The 20,750-nt window shown below is 37.4% G+C and overlaps 2 protein-coding genes across 2 annotated transcripts in view; both read left to right on the top strand.

The window, feature by feature from the left end:
* LOC133286576 (probable cadmium/zinc-transporting ATPase HMA1, chloroplastic) overlaps nt 1-14,779 on the top strand; it is a 41,326-nt gene extending 26,547 nt beyond the window's left edge. Inside the window, exons 9-13 of the mRNA XM_061484007.1 lie at nt 69-233; nt 513-729; nt 13,492-13,679; nt 13,759-13,845; nt 14,432-14,779. Of these exons, the coding sequence (XP_061339991.1) occupies nt 69-233; nt 513-729; nt 13,492-13,679; nt 13,759-13,845; nt 14,432-14,611 (837 nt within the window). The 3' untranslated portion in view covers nt 14,612-14,779. The remainder of the gene's footprint in view (nt 1-68; nt 234-512; nt 730-13,491; nt 13,680-13,758; nt 13,846-14,431) is intronic.
* Nucleotides 14,780-17,955: 3,176 nt separating this feature from the next.
* On the top strand, nt 17,956-18,756 carry LOC133286596 (uncharacterized). Its single transcript, XM_061484029.1, has 3 exons — nt 17,956-17,991; nt 18,149-18,409; nt 18,496-18,756. The coding sequence occupies exons 1-3, from the start codon at nt 17,956-17,958 to the stop codon at nt 18,754-18,756; spliced, it is 558 nt and encodes a 185-aa protein (XP_061340013.1).
* Nucleotides 18,757-20,750: the final 1,994 nt, after the last annotated feature.

Below are 20,750 nucleotides of genomic sequence, written 5' to 3'. Positions count from 1 at the left end.
TTCTTCTCATATAGTTTATTTTTTAATGACAAGTTAAATGACTCAAATTGATTTTTATTTTGCTATAGTCAGGAACAGGAGGTGCTGAACTATTGAAAGCATCACTTGGATCAGTAGATTTCATCACTTCATTTTGTCAATCTGAAGATGAGTCAAAAAAGATCAAGGAAGCTGTTAATACATCTTCTTATGGAAGTGAATTTATTCAAGCTGCCCTTTCAGTTAATCAGAAGGTGGTGTACTGTTAGCTACACTTCTTTTCTTGGGGGAGGGGTAATGGTTTGAGTATATTAAAAATGAAAAGATCTCTCCAGCTTGAGAAGCTGGCCTCATACCCAAGCCTTTTAGCTTCTCTGGCCTCTTTATTTTGAAATAGACCTTGGTCCCCTTTCCTTGTTTTTTTAACCCCTTTTCCCAAACAAAACACATTCAGGGTCGGTATATGATGATATGCTACAGTCTCATTCTCATCAATTTCCACTTGAACCTAACTGACTAACCACTTGATGCAGGTAACATTGATTCACTTAGAGGACAGGCCTCGTCCTGGGGTTTTTAATGTTATTCAAGAATTGCAAAATGAAGCGAAGTTTCGTGTGATGATGTTAACTGGGGATCATGAGTTTAGTGCAAGGAGAGTTGCAAATGCTGTGGGCATCAATGAGTTTTATTGCAACCTGAAGCCTGAAGAAAAGCTGAGTCATGTAAAGGACATCTCAAGAGAAATGGGTAAGTTCCTTGATTAGAGTTTTTTTTTTTTTTTTAATCTTTATTTTTTTATAACTTATAATATTAGAATACCTAATATTATCATTATATCCTAGAATAGTTTAGAGTATCAATGATCTCTCAAGTAGTTTCCGTGTTTCTTTATGTTTCATGATTTGTTTCCTTATTTAATTAGGATTAGGAGTCTTCTATGAGTATAAATAAAGATTTTGCAGTATCATCATGTCACATCCTTCTCACCAATATCAATCTAATTTCATTATTTTGGGTATTCCTTTTCTCTCTTTCTCCTTCCCTACCTAAAATCTTATAATTTCAACATGGTATCAGACAATACCATCCTTTATGACGTGTCCCATCACTATTCTACTATTGAGTTCCCTAAACTTTGGAGCTTTACTTTATTTCCATGATTATTTTCTTCCTTCCTATTAATCGTCTCTCTTTCTATGTTTTCTTTCCTTCGCTTCATGAGAAGGCCCCTGGATGCTCCCATAAGAGCAAAAGTTTGTTACCACGAGCTCAACACAAAGAAAGGTAGATGTAGACCTAAACTTACTTGGGAGAAGGTATTAAAACAAGACTTCATGGATTGAGATATAGATTGGCAGACGGTTTGCCTCAGAACGAAATGGAGAAAAGCTATAAGCATGGTGGAGTGTTAGATCCGTTGTTATTCCTATGTTCCAAATGGTCCATTTTTAGTCTTTTTTCTCTTCATCTCCCCCCTCTTCTTCTTTTCCCCTTCTTTTATTACTTTTATATATATATATATATATATAATATATATATATTATTACTATTTTACTTATTTTTTTTATTTTTATTTTTATCTTTTTTCAACCCTTTCGTATCTTTTATTTGAGTTCATCTACCACTGACCTCAATTAGTTTGGGGTAAAGGTGTTGTTGATGTTGACTATTGTTAATACTAATTTTCTCAATCAGTGGATATTTTTGCCAGCCACTGGCTTCCCTTAAATCCCTAAATTGGTTTTCAATCTACCTTTGCCAGCCTAAATATTGCCATCTGTAGCTGCGCACCACCATCGGAAGACTTTTCAGGCGAGCTTTCCAGTCGGTGACCCTACTATCGCCATCTTCTCCTCCAGATCAGTCCTCTCTCAAAATATCAAGCCAAATCACCTTTACACATGTCAGTACACATTTTTCTTTCTCCCTCTCATCTTGACCTGTCGTTGTCCGAGCATCAGCTCCACTGCCTAACCTCGCCATTATCTTTAGCGACCTCTAATTGTCCAACCTACTAAGCCATTGTTCAACGGTCTGTCATAGCCTGTCAAGCCATTGTTCCATGTTTTGGCATGTGTGGACACTATTGGCCATCATTCTAGTTGCCACTATTGTCGTTTGACTCACCTCGTTGTCCTTATCCAACCCTCTTGTCCCCTATTCACCACCTCCGTATAGTTGTTTTGCTCCTTTGGGCTGTGTTTTTTTGCGTGTAATTGTTAGATCCGACTCGTTCTCTCTCTATCAAGTTTGATGTGCTTGGGCTATTTCTTGGTGTTCTTTGTGGTTTTTATCTATAGTTTTTCATTGTTTTGATTGCTATGTGCCTTTTTTCCAATGCTAGTAGAGCATTGAAGGGAAGAAAAGTTGGATGCTATATGGCCCTAGCCTTCCTCCCAAATGCAATCTAGCCTTGGCCGCCGTTGTCCCAGACGTGATTTGACCTTATCGGTCTTAATCCTAGTCTCCAGTCCTAGATACGATTTAGACATGCCTGTCCTTGACCTTATCTTTTTCCCCGAAGCTTTTTTTTTTTTCCCGGTTTGAAGCTTCCAAATACCATTCTTGATAAATTCGGAGTTAAAGTTTTAGATCTTGCTGTTTATAATTGCTTGCTAGGAAGTCGCACACTTATGATCTAATGGTACCAATGTTTCTATTAAAACAAATATCGAATAAAGCCTAGCTTCTACAACAATACAAAATTAAGAAAAGCAACACAGTACAGACAAATTGATGACAGTAAATGACTCCTAATTACTTATATGGTATGATTATAATCCCCTTGAAGCAATGTTGTTAAAACATAGAGTCTACATAGAAACGGTGAGGGTGAGAAAAAACGTAAAATCGTGAAACGTAAGAGTTTACTACGTACTATATATATCCAATATATATTTATAGTTATCAAAACCATTATGAAGAAGCCATGAATAATGATTAGAATATATAATCAATATATAATAAAAAGATGGAATATAAAATATAAATCTAAGTTGAATAGAAAAAAATCACACTATATATAATCACTTAATATAAATAATAATATTGAAACGAAACTAAGAAGCGAACCAAACAATAAAATATAAAGTGGGTGGAATATATAATATCTAATTTGTATCAAAAGGTGCCGTCATGTTAACCAAGAAATAATAATAAAATAAAGAAAATAGTATGTAGATGGACAAAAGGTTGGATCCTACTAAGATGGTTTAACAAAGGAGCAAAACAAATAATAAAATAAGAGTTGGGTGGAATATATCTAACTTTCTAGCTTAAGTCAGTAGGTGCCATCGTGCATAAAAAAAAGACTATTAAAATAAAGGAATGGTAGGTAGATGGAGCGAAAGGTTGAAAATGGGCATTCTTTTGAAGCAGAGATTTGCAAAGTCCTCGCTCTTGCTGCGATGATTCTTCTAGTTCCCTTAGCGGCGGAGCCACACCTCATCGCGATATAGATCCGGCGACCACGATAGCTGCTTGTAAAGTGGCGCCGCCAACGATGGACGACCGAGCAGAAACTCTAGCGGCGGCTCGGGGTCGTGGTCGTCATGGGTGTCAGACATGGGTGAGCTATTGTAAATAATAACCCACAGAGATGGAGACGAGCCTTTTCCTCCTTATTTTTTATTTTTTAGTACTGAGTCGACTCGGTAAACTCGCCGAGTCAATCAAGTTTACTGAGTTGACTCGTCGTTTCAACCGAGTCAGCTCATTTTACGAGTTTACTACAGTCTTGACACGTTTTTTGCCCCAAAAAACGTAAACTCGTTCGTTTCTACGAGTTGACACTACGTTTTAACAACAATGCCTTGAATGCCTAGCAACCTATACTCCAAAGTTCTCAAATTCCCCAACCAAAAGACTGGAGTAATTCTGTTAGGACCCATTTGCAAGGTATGGAACTTGGAGTCCCACATTGGTTGTATGGGCAACTAATGTGGGGTTTATAAGTCCTTCCCAAAGTTCTTATTAAATGGTATTAGAGGCTTCCACTGTCTCCTAGTTGCAATTGAGTGGCGCGACTGGTGATGTTGGCATTGCAGTGTTTGCTTAGGGCTAGTAAAAAGACTAGCGCAAAGCCAGCCTTCGTGGGCGTCGAGGCTGCGGAGCGTGATGGAATGTTAGAACCCATTTGCTAGGTATGAGACTTGGAATCCCTCATTGGTTGTATGGGCAACTAATGTAGGGTTTATAAGGCTTGAGCACTTCCACCCTTTGAGCTAGCTTATAGGGTGGTGCATCCTAAAGTTCTTATGAAATTCCTTCTTACTGTTTCCCCTGCTCCATATATCGTTTTCCCATTTCCAATTCCACTTCCTCCCAACTCCTCTCCATTTAGAATTTGCTAGTTGTCCCCTCTAACCAACTTCATTTCGCTCTCCATAACCACTTTGTTTTCGTTATCACTATTAGAAACAACCCCCATATTCTTAGGACTTGGATTTCTTTATTAATCTTCCTACGAGTGTATATAAATTTAGGCCCATCGTGATCATTTCAATGGAGTCTCCTCTTCCTTGGCCATGTAGCATTATAAATGGTTTTCATGCTGATGATTGTTCTAGATATCATGCAGAGTTGTCTTTCCAACAATTCTCATATCTTTGATGTCTTCAACATACCTAAGTTGTGTTCCTAGCCCTGTTTTGCAGAACCTAGATTATATTTAAAGGGTTCATTTGTAATAAGCTTAAAGCTTAGTAAGATTTAACTTGAGGTGGAGTGTTAGAATATGATACGAAACCACCCATCACTAGAGTATATCGTAGGCACACACATAGGGGAGCAGGACTCATACCAACTAAGAAGGTGTGACTTGAGTTGGAGGCAAAAAAAAAATGGTTACAAGGAGAGAGTAGAGATAAAAGGGAGGAAGGTTTCATTGGGAAGGCAACTTGGTTGAAAGTAAGATAGCAGAGGAGAGAAAAGAGCCTCTCGAAAGCTATGAGCATTAAAGTGTAGTCTCTTGATTATAGTTGTGTAAATGTTTTACATACGATACCTATTGTCAATTGTTATTTGAGGTTTATCAATACAATTTCCTTGTTTTCTTTTCTCTACATGAGTAATTAGTGACTTGTTTAGATACCTTACAAATTGGTATCAGATCTCCCAATCTGAGAAGCTTTGAATGGTACGAGCCATGGAAGCATGATTTATAGCTGTAAAGAATGTTCTTTCCTCTTGTAAAATTCCATTCGATAATAAAATTGTATCAGATTTCTGTAACTCTTGTTGCATTGGCAAATCTCATCGATTACCCTCCTTTTCTTCATCCATTGTTTATAATTATCCTTTTGAACTGTTATACAGTGATTTTTGGGGCCCTGCCCTTATGAAATCATCTTCACACTACTCTTATTATATTTTATTTGTTGATGCAAGCACTAGGTATACTTAGATGTATCCTTTAAAACAGAAGTCTAATGCTCTAAGTGTCTTCAAACAATTGCATTCTATGGTTAATACTCAATTCAAACTACCCATAAAAGCTATACAAACATATTGGGGTGGTGAGTTTTGGGTTTTTTCAGAATATCTCAAGCTTCATGGTATATTGCATCATTTAACTTGTCCTCATACACACCACCAAAATGGTGTTGTGGAAAGAAAACACAGACATAGCGTAGAGACAGGTCTTACCATGCTTCTCTTCCACTATAATTTTGGGATTTTGCTTTCACTTCAGCTGTATATCTCATTAATAGACTTCTCACTGCAACCTTAAGTCATAATGTCCCTTACATATTATTATTCAAGTCCACTCCAGACTATCAATTTCTCAAAAAATTTGGGTGTGCTTGCTTTCATTTTCTTCGTCCTTACTACAAAAACAAATTTGACTTTCGTTCCCAAGAGTGCGTATTTTTGGGTTACTCTTCCTTTTTAGGTGTACTTGCTACTTCAAACTCCTCTTCTCCTTTTTCTTCGTCTCAATATGTACCTTCTTCTTCCATTGGTACACCTTCTCCAACCCACTCTATAACTACACGCTCAAAAACCCTTACTATGCCAGTTGCCTTCCTTGCTCACATTGAGCCTTCTACGGTCAAACAGGCCCTAGCCAGTCCACAATGGACGGCAGCAATGTAGGTTAAATTTAATGCACTTTAAGCTAATAATACTTGGACTCTTGTGTCTTTACCTTCTAACAAGAAAGCAATAGGATGTAAGTGGGTCTTCAAAGTTAAAGAAAATGTTGATGGCACTATCAACAAGTACAAAGCGAGGATGGTTGCTAAAGGGTTTCACCAACAAGCTAGGTTGGATTATAATGAAAACTTTTGTCTAGTTGTTCGGCCTGTCACCATTAGAGTCATGCTTACCTTGGATCTCACTCATGGCTAGCCTCTTTGACAATTGGATGTAAATAATACTTTTTTAAATGGAGATTTGGAAGAAGAGGTTTACATGGTTCAGCCACCAGGATTTCAGGTATCTGATAAAAGGCTAGTTTGCAAGCTTAACAAGGCTCTTTATGGCCTCAAACAAGCTCCCAGAGCCTGGTTTGATAAACTTAAGCATTCTATTTCTTTTTTTGGCTTCACTTCCAGCTGCTGTGATCCCTCATTATTCTTTCATCATTCTGCCAACAGATGCATCTACATACTTGTGTATGTGGATGACATTATTGTGACCAACAATGATTCAACTTACATTCCGCGGCTTATCTCTCAACTAAACTCCAATTTTGCTCTCAAAGATTTGGGAAATCTGGACTATTTTCTTGGAGTTCAGGTACATAGACCAGAATCAAGTGTTATCTTTCCTAATCAGTCCAAGTACGTTTGAGACCTCTTAACTAAAGCAAATATGGATGCAACCAACAACATTGCCATTCCTGTGCCCTCTAGTTGTAAACTCTCCAAGCATGGGTCTAACTTTTATGATGATCCTCATCACTACAGGTCTATTGTTGGGGCTCTCCAATATGCTACTATCACTAGACCCGAGATAAGCTTTGCTATTAACAAAGTCTGTCAGTTTATGACTCAGCCTCTTATGGATCATTGGAAGATTGCGAAACGAATTTTGCGATATCTCAAGGGTACTATTTCCTTCAGGTTGAGACTGAAATCAGCTGTTTCTAACAGCCTTTTATCCCTCACTGCCTACTATGATTCCGATTGGGCAAGTGATCCTAAGGATAGGCAATCAACATCGGGTGCTTGCTTATTCTTGGGACCAAGTATTGTCTCGTGGTGGTTAAAGAAACAAACTTTGGTGGCTAGGGCCAGCACTAAAGCTGAGTACCGCAGCTTGGCCTTGACTTGTGCAGAAATATTGTGGCTTCAATCTCTTTTATGTGAACCACGTGTGCCTATGTCTACAGCAGTAGTTTATTGTGACAATTTAAGTATTGTGGCACTCTCTCACAATCTTGATCTTCACACTCGCACGAAACATATGAAGCTTGACATTTTCTTTGTGAAAGAGAGGGTTTTGGCTAAAGACTTGATTGTTGCTCATGTCCCTGCCTCTGATCAAGTTGCTGACACTCTGACTAAAGCTCTTCCAGGCACCAGATTTGAAGAATTAAGAAGCAAGCTCAGCATGTTTGGTTCTGCCTTACATTCTATTCTCAAAGATCCTGAGTTTGAGAGGGTGTATTAGAGTATACGTAGAATAGATCAGTATTCTAGCTTTCTGTTAAGTGGTGCTTATTGTAATTACTATGTGACTTACTGCATGTGATTATTTTTCTGGTGTTCTGTTATGCTTTGTTATGATTGGTTAGAGTTTTTGTTAGACTTAGTTAGTTGCTAACTCATCCTTGACTCAGCTCTTTGCTCTATAAATAAATCATACTGCACTATCTCTTGTATCTTTCTTTCATTCTTCAATAATATAGAATCAGCTTAGAGTTTCTACATTCGCTTCCTTGAACTCTATTAAAAGGTCATGGAAGAAAATGAGGCATTTGTTCATCTTTTTGTTCATAGCTTAATGGGGCTAACATCTAGTCAAACCCTTAAATCGTGGGGAACAATTGAGAACGAACCAGTGGTAGTTTTGATTGGTTGCGGTGCATCCAGCAGTTTCATTGGGGAAAGGACAGTTACGAATTTGTTGCTGGTAATTGTGGATACCAACCCTTATTATGTGGAGGTGGGCGATGGACACAAGATTAAATGCCACGGGGTATGTAGGAATGTCAGGATTCGCATGTAAGGACTAAATATCAATCAAGATCTGTTTCTTTTTAACCTGGGAGGTGTGGATGTGGTATTAGGCCTTGATTGGTTAAGCAGTTTGGGAGAAATTAAGGCAAACTTCAAGGAATTAATGTTGAAGTTGGAACACTAGGGGAAGGAAGTGATCATTGAAAGGGATCTGTCTCTATCTAAGATCATTGGTTTCTTTCAAAGCCATGATGAAGACACTGCAAGTTGAAGGCAAGGGGTGGTGTTTTAAAACTCGGATCGGTCATCGATTCGGCCGAGGAATTAGGTCACAGAGTCATTAGTTTAACCGGGTTTAACTGGATTCAATCGGATTTACTTTTCGCATATTAACAAAATATAAATATATTACTTATTTAAAATTTCACATAAGAAAACTATCAATGGACTTTAAAACATAAATTGGTTCTTAGTGATAGCAGATATTATATACTTCTAGTTCTAGACCATATTCTAACATTGGATTAAAATTGCAATGTAAGCTAAATGCACCTTTCGTGCCTTGACTTAACAGAAATAAACTACATCATGATAACAAATGGTAGGCATGAAATATACACTAAGGAGAAAGTGCCTAACGTTGCGATGAGACCATCAGTATTTATCCCCACTCAACTTCCTGAGATCATCATAAGATGCAACTAAATTACACAAAAGAACTGCACTAATCCAAAAATACCTTCTTATTTTCACCTTACCTTCTAATCATATTTATAACAAAATATGAGCATGATTTAATTCAAGAGTTCTCAGCAACCAAAAAAAAAAAAAGAGGGTCAACCGGTCTAAACTGGGTTTCGTTTAACCCACTGAGTCATCGAAACTCAGTCGGGTTAACCGGTTTAAACGGAATTGATTGCAGAACCGACCCAAGTAGCTGCTCGGACTGGGGAACCCACCGGATCACCGAGACCTGGGTCAACCCGGCCGGTCCGAGCCGATTTTTAAAACACTGGCAAGGGGTTTATGATTGAGCAAAGACCATTACAAGAAGTTGAGAACAAAACACAATCTCTGTGGGAGGAATACGAGGGCTGTTGAAAGAGTTTGAGAGTATATTTCAGCTACCACAAGGACTCCCTCCGTATAGAAGGCACGATCATGCAATTGTCTTGAAAGAAGGTACCTCAACTCCCAATTTACGTCCATATAAGTACCCCTACTACCAAAAGAATGAAATAGAGGAGCTTCTTTATGAGATGTTAGCATCAGACATCATGTCCAAATCTGAGTCCTTTCTCCATCCTTATTATTTTGGTGAAGAAGAAGGATGGAGGTTAGCGTATGTGCATAGATTATAGAGCCTTAAACAAGGTAACTGATGAGACCTTGAGATGCACCACCCCAAAAGCTAGCTCAAATGGTGGGAGTGCCCAAGGCCTTATAAACCCAACATTAGTTACCCATACAACCAATGTGGGACTCCAAGTCCCATACCTTGCAAATAGAACCCCAACATTCCACCACTCTTCCCTAGTGCGTGCCCCCACGCACAACTCCACGTGATGGATGCTCTGATACCATTTAATGAGACCTTGAGATGCACCACCCCAAAAGCTAGCTCAAAGGGTGGGAGTGCCCAAGGCCTTATAAACACCACATTAGTTGCCTATACAACCAATGTGGGACTCCAAGTTCCATACCTTGCAAATAGAACCCCAACAGTAACCATCCCCGATAAATTTCCTATTTCAGCTATAGATGAGTTGTTAGATGAATTGGGAGGGGCACAAATATTTTTTAAGTTGGATCTGAGGTCAGGATATAATCAGATACGAATAAGAGAGTAAAACTGCATTTAGGACGCATGAGGGACACTGAATATTTAGTGATTCCCTTTGACTAGTCAAATGGCTCAACTACATTTCAAGCCTTAATGAATGAAATTCTGAAGCCGTTTTCAAGGAAATTTGTACTGGTGTTTTCTGATGATGTTCTAATTTACAGCAAAGACACACATCTTGGCCATCTTCGTGAAGTATTGAGAGTTATGAAACAACATTGCCTCTTTCTCAATGAAAAGAAATGTAGTTGGGGACAACAAAAACTGAAGTATCTAGGACATGTTATTTAAGGTGTTGGAGTGCAAGCTGACCCCAAAAACTGGAAGCTATTTTGAGGTGGCCAGTACCTCAAGATAGTAAAGGACTACGGGGATTTTTAGGGCTCAACGGCTATTTTAGGAAGTTTGTTAAAGATTATGGAAAAATTGCTCGACCGTTAACCTCTTTACTAAAAAAAATAATTTTCACTGGAATCAAACTGCTTTTGAGACTCTTAAGCAAGCTATGACAACAATTTTGTGGTAGAAACTGATGCATCAGGGAAAGGGATGGGGGTTGTGCTAATGCAAGAAGAACAACCTATTGCATTTATCAGCCCAGGTTTCTCTGAACGGGCACTAAACAAATTAGTATATGAGAAGGAATTGATGGCGGTCATCTTTGCAGTCCAAAAATGGCGCCACTACTTGCTTGGGAGACATTTTATTATCCAAATTGATCAAGGGAGTCTTCAATTTCTATCAGAGCAATGTTTATTGGGGGCTGAACAGCAAAAATTGGCTTCAAAACTCTTTGGATTTGACTTTGAAATACAGTATTGTCCGGGAAAGGATAATAAGGCAGCAGATGCCCTCTCCAGTCAAATGTTTAATATGGCAGTATCTACAGTGGACTTTGCTGGTGGGGATGATCTTTATGATGAGCTACAACAGGATGAACATCAGAGGTATTATGCAGGACCTTTTACTCAATTCTTATTCACATGCGGGTTTAAATTAGTGGGAGGCAAACTATATTATAAGAATAGATTAGTGTTGGCCAAAAATTCTAAGTGGATTCCATGACTCCCCCATGGGAGGTCATTCAGGATTTTTGCGTACTTACAAATGCATAAGTGGGGTGATGTTTTGGGAAGACATGAAAAGAGCTGTCCAGGATTATCTGGCAACGTGTGTTATTTACCAGCAACACAAGACAGGCTCGCTATGTCCAGCGGGCTTGTTGTAGCCCTTGCCTATTCCATTTTAGGTATGGGCTGACATATGAGTGGATTTCATTGGTGGGTTGCCCAAATCTCATGGTGTTGACACCATTTTGTAGTCATTGATCACCTGAAAAAGTACGGACACTTTCTTGATTTGTCACATCCTTTTTTCGGCAAAGGACGTTGCTTAGATTTTTGTGGAGATAGTTAAGTTACATGGTTTTCCAAAGTTGATTGTGTCGGATAGAGATCGCCTTTTCATGAGCCATTTTTGGTCTGAAATGTTCAAGCAACTGCGTTTTACTTCAGCCTACCATCCTCAATCTAATGGCTAGACTGAGGTGACTAACAAGTGTGTGGAAACTTACCTCCGATGCTTCTGCAGTCCACACCCCAAACAATGGAGCAAATGGCTCCATTGGGCTGAGTTTTGGTATAATACAAATTACCATGCTTCAGCTCATATGACTCCATTCAAGGCATTGTATGGTAGAGATCCTCCCATTCTCTTTTGGGGCGGCAGTTATCCTTCCCATGTTGATTAGGTTACACAATTGTTGCAGACCCGTGATGAAATTTTGAAAGAGTTGCGGCAAAATTTGTGTAAAGCTCAAAGCAGGATGAAAACATGTGGATATCAGAATAGAAGTGAGATGGAATTTGCACCTGGTTATTTGGTTTATATTAAGATGCAGCCTTATCGTTTGAAATCGTTGGCTTGGAAAGTAAATGAGAAGCTTAATCCTCGGTTTTATGGACCATACAAGGTTCTCCAACGAATTGGCCAAACAGCTTACAAGCTAGACCTTCCACCGGATTGCAAGATTCACCACACTTTCCATTTCTCCTAGTTGAAGAAAGCCCTGTCTGCAACTCAGAATTCACAGCCTTTGCCTCCTAGTTTGTCTGAGGATTGGGAGCTTCTAGTTGCACCAGAGGAAGTTCTCCTGTTTCATTACACTCCTTCTGGTTCTCCAAGTTCCTAATTTCCACCTTGGGGACAAGGTTAATGCTTTGGGGGAGGGAGGGGGCAGTATTGTTAGGAAACCACCCATCACTAGAGTGTATCGTAGGCGCATACATAGGGGAGCAAGACTCATAACCAACTCAGAAAGTGGAACTTGAGTCGGAGGCAAAAACACGGTTACAAGGAGAGTAGAGATAAAAAGGGAGGAGGGTTTTCATTGGGAAGGCAACTTGGTTGAAAGTAAGATAGCAGAGCAGAGAAAAGAGCCTCTCGAAAGCTCTGATCAGTAAAGTGTAGTCTCTTGATAATAGTTGCGTAAATGTTTTACATACAATACCTATTGTCAATTGTTATTTGAGGTATATTAACACAATTTCCTTGTTTTCTCTACACGAGGAATTAGTGTCTCTTCCAGATACCTTACAGAATATTAGAAAATATTTCACACTGTCATTAAAAATAGTTAATAGTATCTTAGATGATCTATAATGAATAGTTTTCGTATTTCTTTATACATTTGTTTCCCTGTTAATTATGATTAGAGGTATTCTATTAATATAAATAAGGCTTAGTAGCATCATATCACATCTTTCACACCATTATAAATATAATTGTATTGTTGTGAGTGTAAAGAACCAATTCAACCCAAAAGCTTAAGCTGTTGGATGAGGGCCTCTTTAATGGTTTATATTATTCTCTAACACGTTCCCTCACACGAGAGCCCGCTGGGCTTGAAGGGTGAATAATGCACAGACTCACCTACCTGTGCTAAGAAAATTCCACAAGAGAAAGGTGGGGGGGCGGAGGCGGTGAGGATCGAACCTGGGACACGAGGCTCTGATACCATGTAAAAAATCAATTTAACCCAAAAGCTTAAGCTGTTGGATGAGAGCCTCTTTAATGGTTTATATTATTCTCTAACAGTGAGTATTCCTCCTTCCCTACCTAAAACCCTATAATTTCAACAATAACAATGATTTTATGTTTGAGCTGATTCCTGTACTAATACATATGCTTATCATTTTTCCTTTTTTAGCGACACACTAATGGTTCTTTTTGATAAAAAGTACATACTAATTGGTTCCTTTTCTAATATTACAAGTCTCTTGTGCCCCTGTCGCTGCTTCTAGCTTCAACTGTACAAGTAAATTGTGCAGAACTGAAACCCATGATATTACCTTTACACGCTTCACTTCCAAGTCTTCTTTTATCGTACCTTTGTTGATCAATGAAGCAATTCAGTTGTCTTATTTTCATGATGAGACTATTTTCTCAACCAGTTTCCCACATAATATTGACTAAATTGCATGCTCTCTTTTTCGCATACATTGTTGTGCGCTTATTCTATTTTTCTTATTTTTATGATAGGCGGAGGCTTAATTATGGTTGGTGAAGGTATCAATGATGCCCCAGCACTTGCTGCTGCAACTGTAGGGATTGTTCTTGCTCATCGTGCTAGTGCAACTGCCATAGCTGTTGCAGATGTGTTGTTGCTTCGAGAAAACATTTCTGCAGTGCCATTTTGTATTGCCAAGTCTCGCCAAACAACTTCACTGGTATTTTATGTCAACTGTTACGATAAATTATTTCTTCTGCACTTGGGTGTTTTTGCCTTATATGTGAATGCACATGCAGATTAAACAAAATGTGGCTCTGGCATTGTCGTGCATTGTCATGGCTTCTCTTCCATCAGTTTTGGGATTTCTGCCATTGTGGTTAACGGTACGAATAATTCAATTTAGTCTTTCTGCTATTTGTCAGTCATGTTTTATAGTCCATGTTGTAAAGAATCATTTCAACTCAAAATCTTAAGGTGTTGGGTGAGAGTCTTTTTAATGGTTTTATATTACTCTCTAACACACTCCTTCACACAAGAGCCATTTGAGCTTGAAATGTGAATATTGCACAGGCCCAATTTTTTGTTTACTTTTTTGTGCTTTTATTTAATTTCACTAGAAAGTGGGAAGCGGTGAGGATCGAACTCGTGACCTTGTGATCACTAAAGCTCTGATACCATGTAAAAAACTATTTCAACCCAAAACCTTAAGGTATTGGGTGAGAGTTTTTTAATAGTTTTATATTACTTTCTAACACATGTAAACAGGATGAATGTGATTCTGCTGCTGAACATTCGTTTATAATTTTGTTGAAAAGTATACAAACTCTTTAACTGGCCTCTAAATAAAGTATTATTCATCTTTGTGCCCCTCAATAAAAGTCCTCTTGCTCTACTCCTGATCGCTTCTCTCAGCCTTTTTCTATGGTGCTCTTTAATCAAGTCTCTTATTTATCCCTTACATGCATGCAGGTTCTTTTGCATGAAGGTGGAACCCTGCTTGTTTGTCTCAATTCGATACGTGCTTTAAATGAACCATCTTGGTCTTGGAAGCAGGATATGTTGCACTTGATTATCGAGGTTAAATCCAAACTTCTTTCTCTAAGGACAAATATTACGGGCTCAAGCAGCATCACAACTGCGAATTTGTAAATTGTAACTTAGTGTTATTTGTAGTGTATTGAAACTTTTTTTTTTAGTACAAGTAAACTGTAACTTTAGTGTTATTTGTAGCGTTTATTGAGAAAAATGTCAATATTCCTCCTCTTATATCTGTAGTCATCTTTTTCATCCCAGAGATTTGAACATTTCCTATTATTTTGAGGCTAATTTCATTTCATATCCCTGTAAAATTGAATAAGAAAAATGGCATATTAAGGGAAGAAAAGAATATGCATGCACTTGTCGCGAAGTCATTAGACAAGATTTATACGAAGAAATATAGCTGCAAAAAATAGCACGAGAAGTCCTCACGTTGACTTATGATGTTACTTGGGCCCTCAGGAGTTGAGTAATTACATCATCGATCTGTTAACCCAGCAGTTGTCGACCTCCCTTTACTACGATGTTAGACATGTTTTCTTTGTAGCTTAGATAATAGTCCGAGCAATAAAACAATAGTTGACTAAATATTGGCTTGTGTTACTGTCTGATTGCAAATATAAATACATCAAACATATCTTAATTGAATTGGTCAAGGCTGGTTGTCTTTATACAGATGATCCAGGCTCAACTGGGCGAAGAAGTATTTCCCACAACCACATGCCTCATTTCCCAAGTTTGTACTATACTTATGCCTATAAAATAGGAAAGAAAAATGACAAAATGTTACGTATATTTGTAAAACGAAAGGGCCCGTCCTGTTCACCTGCAACGTCAAAACTCCATTTCTGCTTGATACAAGATCGAACATTTATATCTTATGTAATCCGATCTGCTGTTCAAGGACCACTCGAAATACCAATGGATTTTATAAGAGTTATGTTGTAAGAAAAGTGATTGTGTAATGTTATAGAAATTCATTTTGCGTGCCGCAGTTTTTTTTTTTTTTTTCTTCAAAAAGTGTGAGCCCCACAAAATGTTGTGTGTATAAAAAATTTTGTTGTGTCATATTAAATGACAAATGCAAACCCCAATGTCAATACATAAAAGCGAGTGATTTAGAATCACCTATGAAAAGTTTAGATAAGATAACGCCCCCAACTTCTACAATCTTCGAAAAACACTGTCATAACTATGTAGATGTATGTCAATTTTTGTTAATTGAAGGCCTCTATGCCACTGCATACTATTACATTACAGTTATGACTGACACATCTGATAGCAATTATAGCCCAAAATTTATGATCGTTGACTATCCGGTGCTTGAAAAATAGACATAAATTGTCGGTTCAGGCTGCTCTTCTACAACTACTGATACATCTGAAAACAATTATAGCCCAAAATTTATGGTTGTTGACCATCTGCAGCTTGAAACACAGATAAATTGTTTGTTCTAGCTGCTATTTTATTATCGCTTTAGAAGAAATATCGATTTTTATCTCTCATTTTACGTAAGTCAATAAAGTATTATTAATTTTTGAAACTTTACCTTTAAATTAGTAAATGATGATAAATTAATATAGTGATAATAACATTTTAAATATTCCTATAAAAAAGAATTCAGCCAGATATAATTATTTTTAAATATATTAAATGATTCAGTTATATATATATATATGGGTCACCACCAGTATAAGTTATACTCTTAATCTTGTCTGTTAATCTCACTTATATCTAAGGACTAATTTTTTTTAGTTATATGAGTCATTGGATACAAATGGATCTATAGTCAAGATTGAGTGTAAGAATATCCTGCCCCTATATATATAATAATAATGATGTAAACTACACAAATCCCGAGTTATCAACGAACCCTTTCTTATTGCTGATTATTCTAAGTCTCGGCGGTTATGTTATTATCACAATTGTCCCAGTTAACTCTCATCTATGCATGAGAGTATAGTAATTAAAAATCTTGATTTAAATTTGTATTTTTATGATATTTTTAATTAAAACGATTTCATCAAAGTTCTAAATGCTTTTACCTTTTTACGATTTTTTTATTCTCCTTCCGATTTTAGGTAAAATCTCGATTTTGACTACCTTGCATAGGAGAAGTGCAATATCCATCTGGATTCTCAAGGCATTAGTACTCTCTTTGAAAATATTTTCGGTGTTGATTGCTGGAGTATTATTTAGTGCATTTTTTATTAAATATACAAAAAAATAATATATTTATAGGCAAAAATATATGTTTTTAAAAGATACAAATTTAGATCCTTTTAAGATAGAGATAGATACAGAGAAGTGAGACTCATATCTTTATTTTTTTTTCTTTATTTTTTTGAGTGAAACTCACATCTCTTTGTGTTTATCTTTATCTTAAAAGGACCTAAGTTTGTATCCTTTAAAAGGACACATATTTTTTCATATTTGTATTATCCTTATTATTATGGTTATTTTCTAAAATATCCTCTCTCTTTTTCCTTTTTAATAAAGAGATATGTACTCTAATAGTACAGAAAATGTGCTCGGTATGTTGCTCTTTAAAAATGTAAGTTATGAGTAAACACTATATCAGCTCTGTAATTATATTTTATTTTTTGGTCCACAAAATAAGTTATGTATAAGAAAAAAATATAGAACTGAGAAGAAGCATCAAGTGGTGTTCCAGGACGTAATGTGATTGTGATCAGAATCAAGGGCGCTAAAATTTGTTATAAATAAAAGAAGAAAATTTTGTGGTATTTTCCACGCCGAGCGTATGTTAAACCAACTAGTCTATATTATTCTATAATAATAAATGTTTGTTAATACCCACACCAAAAAAAAAAAATGTTTGTTAATAAGTTATAAAATTTGTAGACTTGAATTCATATCTTTTATATACGATGATTATATATTGGGAGGAATTATTCTGCCTATTCTTAATTTGCCTACTCTTGCCTACCCCTCTCAACACCATTAGAGTATAATCTCATCTAATGATGGAAATTTACCGCATAAAACAAAACTTTTTACCCTATTCTCTCTCCCCTTGTTTCTCTCTCCTCCCCAATGAATTTGACAAGCCTTGCAAAAATTTCTTCTAGTCACTCATAGAAGCATTTCGAAAATTGATCGTTTTTCACTCCACCGCCTCTCATCCTTTCTCTCTGCTTCCCTTGGCGTTGATGAAATGTGCTTTCTTTTCTAGGTAAGCTTCTTATTTGTCCTCTTAAAGATTTGTGGAGATCCCATGAAAGGAAAAAACAAATACATTATTAGTATATCAGTATTTTTTCTTATCTTTTATTGATTATTTTTTTGGTTCAAATTATGTTATGATAGGTGTGTGGTGTGAGTGTTGTGTTTTACGCTAGCACTTGTGCATTTTGTTAGAGAGCTTATTTTTTGGCTTTTCTGTTAGCACCATTAGTGACTAATATATTCTCAGCCTTGTAACGATTCTCTCAATGAATGAAAATGCTTATTCAGTTTTCTTCCTCATGGTTCTATTTCTCTTAGACTAATATAGTATCAAGAGTTTTCTTCTAGCCCTTACTCATGGCTTGTGGCAATAACAACGTTGCTCGTTCTTCTCCGACTGAAGCTTCATCTGGGTCCTCTGCATTCATGGACGATATTTCTATTTTTTATTTTTTGTAGAGTGGTGATCACCCGGGTTTGATTCTTGTTACTCATACCCTTTCTGGATCCAATTTTAATTCCTGGCATCGTGCAATGATTCTTGCCCTGACTACCAAGAACAAATTGGCGTTTGAGGATGTTTCTTTACCTCGTCCTCCATCTAATGATCTTCTTTTTTCTTCTTGGAATCGCTGTAATTTCATGGTCATATCACGATTATTGAATTCTGTTGCCAACGATATAGCTGATAATCTATTGTATTTTTCAAATGCTTCTGAAGTTTGGTCCGATTTGAAGATCTGATATTCTCAGGCGAATGGTCCTTCAATTTTTCAATTTAAGCAACATATTTCTTCTCTATTCAGGGTTCACTTGATATCAACAGCTATAAAAATAAATTGAAATCTCTATGGGACGAACTTCAAGATTACCTTCCTCTTCAACGATGCACTTGTGGTACACTTCGAGAGATGATTTCTCGGAATGAGCAAGACCATGTTCTTCAGTTCTTAATCAGACTTAATGATTCCTTCTTCGCTGCCAGTGCTCAGATCTTACTGATTGATCTGTTGCCTTCTCTTGCAAAGGTTTTCTCAATGATTCTTCAGGAAGAACGTCAACGTTAATGTTCAGTATCTTTACCAGTTCTTGCCGTTTCGTACACCCCATTATTACACTCTGTCACTGATTCTTCTCCGGCGTCTATGGTCGTCGCTGCTCAACATTGCCCACGCCCACTTTGCACATATTGTCATCTATCTGGTCATACCCGTGAGAAATGCTTCAAACTTCACGGGTACCCACGGGTTACAAGCCCAGGTCTCCCAGGCCCACTAACTATCAACCATCACCTCAAGCCCATTCTGTTCATTGCATGACCCGTGATCAACGATCCACACCCAAACCCATCACCCAATTTCATCCTGTGACATCTTCGAACCCCAATTCCTCTGCTGCGGATGCTCCCCTTGCTTTCACACCCACTCAATAAAATCAATTACTTTCGCTTCTACAGCAGGGTTTCGCGTCGTCATTCGTTGCTCCTTCTGTCATTGACTCGTCTCCTTCCGTGGCAAATTTCATTGGTAAACTTTCTTGTTCTTTTCCTCCATCTTGCTAGGTACTAGATACTGGTGCTACGCACCATCTGTGTATCACTACTAATTTGTTTCATTTTTCTTCTCCGAAAAATTCTTCTATTGCTTTTCCTAATGGGTCTTCTGATGTAGTTTCTGTCGTGGGATCAGTTTTTTTATCTGACTCCCTTTCTCTTCTCGATGTTCTCTGTGTTCCTACCTTTTTCTTTAATCTTCTGTCCATTGATGCTATGACTAGAGATTCACCTGTCATTGCTAATTTTTCCTCTTCTTATTATTTTCTTCAGGACCGTGTTTCATCCCAGATGATTGGGATTGCTAAACGTTGTGGAGATTTATATATTCTGGATAGTAAATGTCTTCTTCCCATTTTGATGTTTCCTCTCCCCTGTGTTCTTCTTTAAGTGTTAAAGATCTCATACTATGGCACTCTAGACTTGGTCATCTATCTGTAAATGTTTTGAATTCTATGAAAAGTTCTTTAGGTTTTTCTGATAATTTGCATGTATCTCATTACTGCTCATATGTCCCCTAGCCAGACAAAAATGGCTTCCCTTCATTTTAAATCCCACACTTTCTGCTTCCCCTTTTGATTTACTGCATTTTGATATTTGGGGTCTTTTTAACACCCTCTCTGTGGAAGGCTTTAAGTATTTTTTTACAATAGTAGATGATTCTACTTGTTTCACATCGACATATTTTCTTCGTAATAAATCAGACTTTTCTTCTGTTTTTCTTGCATTTCATACCTTAATTCACACATAGTATGGTGTTTCTATCAAATCTATTAGGAGTGATAATGCCCCTAAATTCACTTTATCTTCTTTCTTTTCATCCAAAGGAATCCAAGTTTTTCACTCTTGTGTTGACCATCCTCAGCAGAACTCTGTTGTCGAGCGAAAGCACCAGCATCTCCTAAATGTAGCTCGTGCTTTACATTTGCAATCCCAAGTCCTATTACAGTATTGGCAAGACTGTGTTCTTACAGTTGTTTACCTCATTAACAGAACACCATCCCCTCTTCTTTCTTCTAAATCACCCTTTGAACTCCTCTGCCACAAAGTTCCTTCTTATGATCATCTTCGTGTGTTTGGCTGCCTTTGTTATAGCTCCACTTTTCCCAAACATCGTCATAAATATTAACCTCGTGCCTTACCTGCCATTTTTCTTGGTCACCCAACTGGTTATAAGGGTTACAAACTCCTTGATATACAATCCAATTCTACTTTTGTTTCTCGTGAAGTGATCTTTTTTTGACACATTTTTCCCTTTGCCTTAAACTCTTCCCTATCCTCTTTCCATACTGAATTTTTATCTTTATCATTTTCTCTGAATTCCCCTTCTTCAGATGTTTCCCCACAACATCATCCTCTCTTGAGACCTCAGAGAAATCGTAACCCCCCTGCCCACCTTACCGATTATGTTTGTTCTTCATCCACACATCATCCTCTGTCCAATTTCATCTCCTATCATCGGTTGTCTCCACCTTATACATCTTTTGTAAATTATGTTTCTTCACATTT

Source organism: Gastrolobium bilobum, unplaced genomic scaffold (genome assembly GCF_033153095.1).
Source record: "Gastrolobium bilobum isolate Gb01-03AN ecotype WA unplaced genomic scaffold, APGP_CSIRO_Gbil_v1 utg6309, whole genome shotgun sequence".
NCBI classification, from domain to species: Eukaryota; Viridiplantae; Streptophyta; class Magnoliopsida; order Fabales; family Fabaceae; genus Gastrolobium; species Gastrolobium bilobum.
This window is presented reverse-complemented; position numbering and strand designations above follow the sequence as displayed.

Coding starts and splice junctions, on each gene's coding strand:
- LOC133286596 (XM_061484029.1), top strand. CDS start 17,956: ATGAATGAAAATGCTTATTCAGTTTTCTTCCTCATG. Junction 17,992..18,148: donor ATTCAGTTTTCTTCCTCATG/GTTCTATTTCTC, acceptor TATTTTTTGTAG/AGTGGTGATCACCCGGGTTT. Junction 18,410..18,495: donor ATTTTTCAAATGCTTCTGAA/GTTTGGTCCGAT, acceptor TTCTCTATTCAG/GGTTCACTTGATATCAACAG.